The sequence below is a fragment of the Prosopis cineraria genome, unplaced genomic scaffold, assembly GCF_029017545.1.
Source record: "Prosopis cineraria cultivar Desert tree isolate PC_DT_omini unplaced genomic scaffold, ASM2901754v1 PC10, whole genome shotgun sequence".
NCBI classification, from domain to species: domain Eukaryota; kingdom Viridiplantae; phylum Streptophyta; class Magnoliopsida; order Fabales; family Fabaceae; genus Prosopis; species Prosopis cineraria.
The window spans coordinates 14,926,388-14,932,347 of record NW_026555341.1 but is presented as its reverse complement, the minus strand read 5'-3'; the positions used below and the strand labels follow the sequence as shown (position 1 = coordinate 14,932,347).

The window sequence follows — 5,960 nt, the reverse complement described above, 5'->3', positions numbered from 1 at the left end:
GTTAAATTATAATTTTTGCCGCAAAAAAATTATTTCATATATTTTATTTAGTAACATACATTTTTTTTATACAGCATAATATAATGTGAAAAATTAAATGAAGAATTACAAATAAATCCAAAAAATTAATTAATTATTATTTTTATATGTAAATACTAGAGGATGGACATATAATGATATAAATGAAATCTTAGAACGTATTTGTAATTGGGATGATGATAAAGAAGTCTGAGAAGAATTAATTTATTTAATTTATATTTTATCTGTTAAATTTTAAAAATTTATAACTCAATCTTTTATTTTATAATTATATTGAAATAAATTTATAATTTATTTTTAAAATTTTAATTAAAAAATAATTTTATTCTTCAATCATATTAAAATTTTAAAATAAATTATAAATTTATTATAATAAAATTATAAAATTAAAAAATTAAATTATAAATTTTTAAAATTTAATTTAAATTAATTAATTTTTTTTAGATTTCTGTATCATTCTCACTTTCTAATTCTTAGCTTGTCACTGCTCACACTAATCTTTCACTAAAACTATTTAGTTTAATTGCGCAAGTAACCAGCACGATCATCTTCAGCGTCATCTCTGAAAATGCCATAGTTCCTCCCTCTACCAAGAGCTTTCATTGATTGTGCCATCATAATCACTAAATTAGAACCACCAAACCCTAACACACTCCCAATTACTACCTTTTGTCTGTATCGTACAACCCTCAGATGTGAAATGGCTGGCCCTCTACTTTGGGACATTCTGCTTCATAGCTCTCAATTCCAAAACTTCCGGCGTTTTGTGGCCGGAATCTCCGTGAATGTGACGCCTCATCGCTTATTCTGTAGTGCCCCCACCATCCGAATTTCGGCACAGACAGGTGAGGAAGCAAGCCATGCTGATCAAATCTCGAAGCTACAGGATGACCCTGATAATGAGGAATGGAAGGACAAGGCAAAGGAGATCGTCAAGGACATTGATCCCATCGTTAGGCTAGCCAGGGATATCCTTCACTCGGGAAGGTCAGGTCATGACACTAATTCATTTTATGAAATTTCTCACTTCTTGTTGCTCTCCAACTGTTCGTCGTATTGCCTCTAACTTTCCAACGTACGTTGTTGAATACCCATATATGCAAACAAAAGGAGTTATATATTATCAAACTAAATGCACGAGAAATTGGAATAATGCTAAAGCTAAACCTATTATCATGATAGGCACTCATTGTTGCGTAACATACCTAGCATAAGGAAGCAGTAGCCATGCAAGGCAACGGAAAGAAGAAACTCTAGAGAGAGAAGAGAGACGCAAGATCCAAAATTAATATTCTCCTTTAGAAAATTCCTTATGAGACTATATTGGCTCCTTGATAGGAAAACAAACAACATAGTATGAATATCATTTGCCTTTGAGCACTATTGATTGGGTGAAGGAGATCTGTTCACATTTGTATGGTAAAATTCTTGCATACCTTATTGTGCGGCTAAACTAACCTGAAGCCTATTTGAAGACTGAAAGAACAAATTCATGATTCTTCTTGTGAGACTTTGTACTTGTAATATTTGCTAAAAATGGCGCTTGCCTTCTTGTGAGACAAGCATTGTTATTCTGTAAATTCTTCTAGAAAAAGTGAGGCAATTCTGAAACTTGAAAAATGGAAGAGGCATACATCAAAGCCACGGCAAAATGCCAACAATTGTCAACATACATTGACACTTACAGCCACATGAAAATAACTAAGATGGAGATCTATAATAACTATGGAAAACAGTGCCTGCCTGCCTGCGAGACTCTATACATAGTATACAAATTTTCTGTGATAATTTCTACATCTCCGTCATTTGCTCACATTGACATGTGCTGCATCTTTGGTATATTGACCGATATGGCTTCTACAACTTTACTTTATTTGACCTTATAAAACTATCTTCTTGAAGTCTTTGATTTTCTACACTAGGTACATGGTTGGAGAGCAATTGACAGATGAGGATGAGAAAGTTGTGGTAGAGAAACTTCTTGTTTACCATCCACATTATGATGATAAGATTGGATGCAGTCTTGCGTCAATTATGGTATGATTTGCTTACTTCTATATGCATATCTACATGCCATGGCAACAATGCAACATGTTGGCATGGTAGTGTAATGCTACAACTTGTTGGCATGATAGTATAATGCTATTGATTTCTTTATTATGTTGTCCATGCAACTTCTGAGTTGCAATTGTTGTATATTAAAAATAACATACAATATCATGTGAACTTGTTGTAAATGAATATCTGCAGGATCAACAATGCTTCTTTTGTGTGAACTAATTCTGAATTGCTGCCTGAAAGAAATGATTTAATTACAAATTATTTTTTAACATTAGAAGATTTTTTTCTTAGCAGGCTTGATATTAGAAGATTGTATGTTTTATAGGTGTGTGAAGACTGGGTTAGTGCCTAGCCCATAGCCTGGTCTGAAATATGATCAGGCTGGACATACTTGTCCATGGTTTGGTCCAGCCCAATGGCCAGGCTTGGTCTACCAAGCTAGTGGACTGGTCTGTCAGACCAGCTGTTATTCAGCCCTTCAAGTGGGAAAAAAAGGAGGGCTTCAAACAAGGGGGTTGGATCTAGTGGAAGGGATTAATCCCTCACAATATGGCGACCCAAGGTTGTAGGAAAGGCGCTCACATTTATTGCCCGACAGTGCTTCGAACATGATTATCTCTAATAGAAAGACACCTGTTGAGAAACCAAAAAAGAAATATAGTGTACCATATACCTAAATCATAGTGATGCCAATTCTAAAACTTGAAAAGTTAAAACTGAAATATAGAATGTATACCTGAAAAGGTGAAGGCAATTTTGAAACTTGAGAAATTGATGAGGCATAGATCAAACCCACAGCAAAATGCCAACAATTATCACCACAAGTTGACAGTTACAGCCACATGGAAATTCCTACTGCATTAAAATGGAAAAGGCTTGAGTAATATCTAAGGGAAATAGTGAATAACAATTTATGGGGTGCTTGGATGCCTCTTTTGATACCCCAAAAGTTCTTTGTTAAATTAACTTCCATTGAACTGATGTTTGGTAGAAAAACTTTTTTTTTTCCTTTTAAGCTCATCCACAAAGCATAAAACCATGAAAAAGTCAGCTTGGGAAATGCAAGCTGGGGCTTCTTTTACTGTTTCGAAAGTCAGTTTGCCAAATTCTCTTTTGGCAAACTTTAAACCAAACACATTTAATATAACAGCAAAGAACATTATATTCATAACAGCCACATAAAATTCAAGTTTGAATCACATTTAAAAATTGTAACCAACAACATGACTTGAAAATTAAAGTCCGAACCACTTTTAAAACCAGCCACATAACATTACAACAATAGCATGCTAATCAAAGCAACCACCCACATGAAAATCCAGCCCCATTACAACAAGAATCTACTAAAGACAACCAGCCACATGAAAATTGAAGTCTTAAAAAGTTTACAGAACTAGCCAACATCAAGTAATCTTCATAGAGACATCCCCTCCACCTTCAATTACAGTTAATCCATCTGAACAAAATAAGTAACAATTTAAATGGTAATACTGCAATATTTATAAACAGAATGAATTTAAATTGAGAAGTGTGTCTCATTCTCACTGGTACAATAGTAGAGAAGGGTTGGTCAATGCTAGAAGCTTAACCCATTATTTCAACTTTCACTTTAACCCTTAAACAAAAGAAAATTACTGTTTACAGTTGAGAAGAATAGAAATACACATTATTAAGAAGGATAAATGCAGGAAGATTTAAAGTAAATAATGCAAGTATACTAAATTTCCTTTCCATTCTTATCATCTACTATATTTTGTATATCCCAACATGCCAATTTCTTTCAAGAGATCTAGAATGTACTTCCTCTGACAGATGTAAATTTGTTTCTTTGACTAGGCAACCTCCATCCCAAGAAACTATTTCATCTCCCCATATCTTTTATTTGGTATTCCTGAGCAAGTGTGGCCTTGATGTGAATAAAATCTGGAAATACTATATCTCCCAATTTCTTTTTGCTAGAGTGAGGTCTTTCTTGTTGCTTTTGTCTTGTGTGTCTAGAAGAATTTATATAGCGATACAAAGCATAAAAGCGGTTGACTCTAGTCATTTCTCCTTTTGGGGTCACCAATCACATTTTGTTGTAAAAAAAAAGTGATTAGAAGACATGAGAGTAAGAATATATGTTCCTGCCCAGAAAATACCCAAGATGCGTATATATTCACTTCATAAATCCAAGGCATGCTATCTCTAACTAGTTGGATCTTCTTTGCTTTTGTTTTCTGCAGGCCTATTTTCATTTCATTTGCTGTGAATACTGAATATAAGTAAACAGCAATGCAGTTATTAATATTATAAATCTACATACATATGTGATTCTGATGGGATAGCATGCTCTTGGTGCTAATTCTTTGTCTTTTAATTCTCATTGTTTGTGAATTACCTGCTAGAGTTTTGCTAAATACATGACTTCGCATCTTGCAGGTCAGACATCATCTCGTGTTTAACTACTCAAAGTGTCTTTTTGTTGTAAGAACTAATGGTGAATCGATTGACTTCTCCTACAATAAGTGCCTTCATGAGTACATTAGAAATAAGTATCCATCTCATGCAAAAAGGTTTATTCAAGAACATTTAAAGCATGGTAGTGTTGGTGGCAGAGCTACATATAAGTGAGGTATGCAAAGACAACCCCTCACCTTAGAGAAAATTGCTTGTAGGTATAGATATGTTTACTTCTATAGATATGCTTACATGTCATGACAACGATGCAACTTGGTGTGGTAGTATAATGTTATTGATTTCTTTACCTAAGTTGCTATTGCTGTACATTAAGAATAACATACAATATCATGTGTATTGCTCGTAAATGAATATCTGCAGGATCAGAATGCTTCTTTTATGAATTAAAATTTTTGAATTGCTTTTCCTCCTGAAAGAAATGATTTAATTGCAAATTATATTTAACACCACAAGATTGCATATTTCTCCCGCGTACAATCTGAAAATTTTCCACCTGAAATGATACAAAAGTTTGTTGGGTATCTAATTCTCCATTTCTCTTAGAATGGTACTTCATATGTTGATAGTGCATTCTTTTATTTCTCCAGTTTAGACGAACTGACCAAGAAAGATATATTTCTATGATACTGCTCCGTTGTTTGTTGAAAATGATATCCCTCGCTATTGGTGGCACTGCCTGGTGGAGTGCTTGCCTCTGTTTCTAATCACAATAAAATCTAGAAATACGGTATCTCCTGAATTCTTCTTCTGGTAGAATAATATCTTTCTCATTGCTTCCTTCTTATGTGTCGAGGAATTTATACAGTGATATGAAGTACAAAACTAACAAATTAGTTGAGCTTAGCTTCATAAAATGGTTCTTGGTTGGGCAGCAAGCCTTAGGAATTAATTAGTGCAGCTAATCTATAATGTTTCATAGTATCCATCGTACTGTCTTCATATCATGAGTGACTTGAATATTGTTGGTTTTGGATCTGTCTATACTAGTTTTTTAGGCTCTCAGGACTGGCTTATGACAGAAAATTAATTATATCAAAATATGGATCTGCTGAAAGTTCTCTCATTTTTCAATTTTGAATTGAGCCAGTCATTTTTTAACACTGAATAGGGCTCCATCCGTGTGATTGGACTATCTAAGCTCACCAATTGTGAGGGGTGAACTGGCCAAAGATCACATGACTCTTGGACCATGGTTTCTTTCTACTCTCGAATCTCTAGGGTATTTTATATTCTACGTTATTCTCCTCAATAAATTGATGGAGAAAGCTAAGTTCTAGTCCCTCGACAAACTATGGGACAGTCCCTTGACAAATTGTGGGACAAGACTATACCCTTGTGCACCGGAGGATAGCCTAAATATCATATGAATTTTTCTCTACTTTCAATCCCTAGGCGAACTC

The 5,960-nt window shown here is 34.2% G+C and overlaps 1 protein-coding gene across 2 annotated transcripts; it reads left to right on the top strand.

Moving 5' to 3' along the window:
- Positions 1-571: 571 nt before the first annotated feature.
- Positions 572-5,290, top strand: LOC129284571 (protein DCL homolog, chloroplastic-like). 2 transcript variants are annotated; one of them, XM_054920086.1, is made up of 4 exons: positions 572-1,026; positions 1,962-2,076; positions 4,522-4,714; positions 5,153-5,290. In XM_054920086.1, the coding sequence occupies exons 1-3, from the start codon at positions 740-742 to the stop codon at positions 4,711-4,713; spliced, it is 594 nt and encodes a 197-aa protein (XP_054776061.1). In that variant the 5' UTR covers positions 572-739; the 3' UTR covers position 4,714; positions 5,153-5,290. The 2 variants fall into 2 exon arrangements, with proteins under 2 accessions (XP_054776061.1, XP_054776060.1); XM_054920085.1 differs by having other exon boundaries at positions 5,148-5,290.
- The last annotated feature ends 670 nt before the right edge of the window (positions 5,291-5,960 follow it).

What these genes read in the sequence shown, in the direction of transcription:
- LOC129284571 (XM_054920086.1), top strand. Translation starts at nt 740, where the DNA reads ATGGCTGGCCCTCTACTTTGGGACATTCTGCTTCATAGCTCTCAATTC. An exon ending in GATATCCTTCACTCGGGAAG is followed by an intron (nt 1,027 to 1,961) that starts GTCAGGTCATGA and finishes TTTCTACACTAG; the next exon opens with GTACATGGTTGGAGAGCAAT. An exon ending in GCAGTCTTGCGTCAATTATG is followed by an intron (nt 2,077 to 4,521) that starts GTATGATTTGCT and finishes CGCATCTTGCAG; the next exon opens with GTCAGACATCATCTCGTGTT.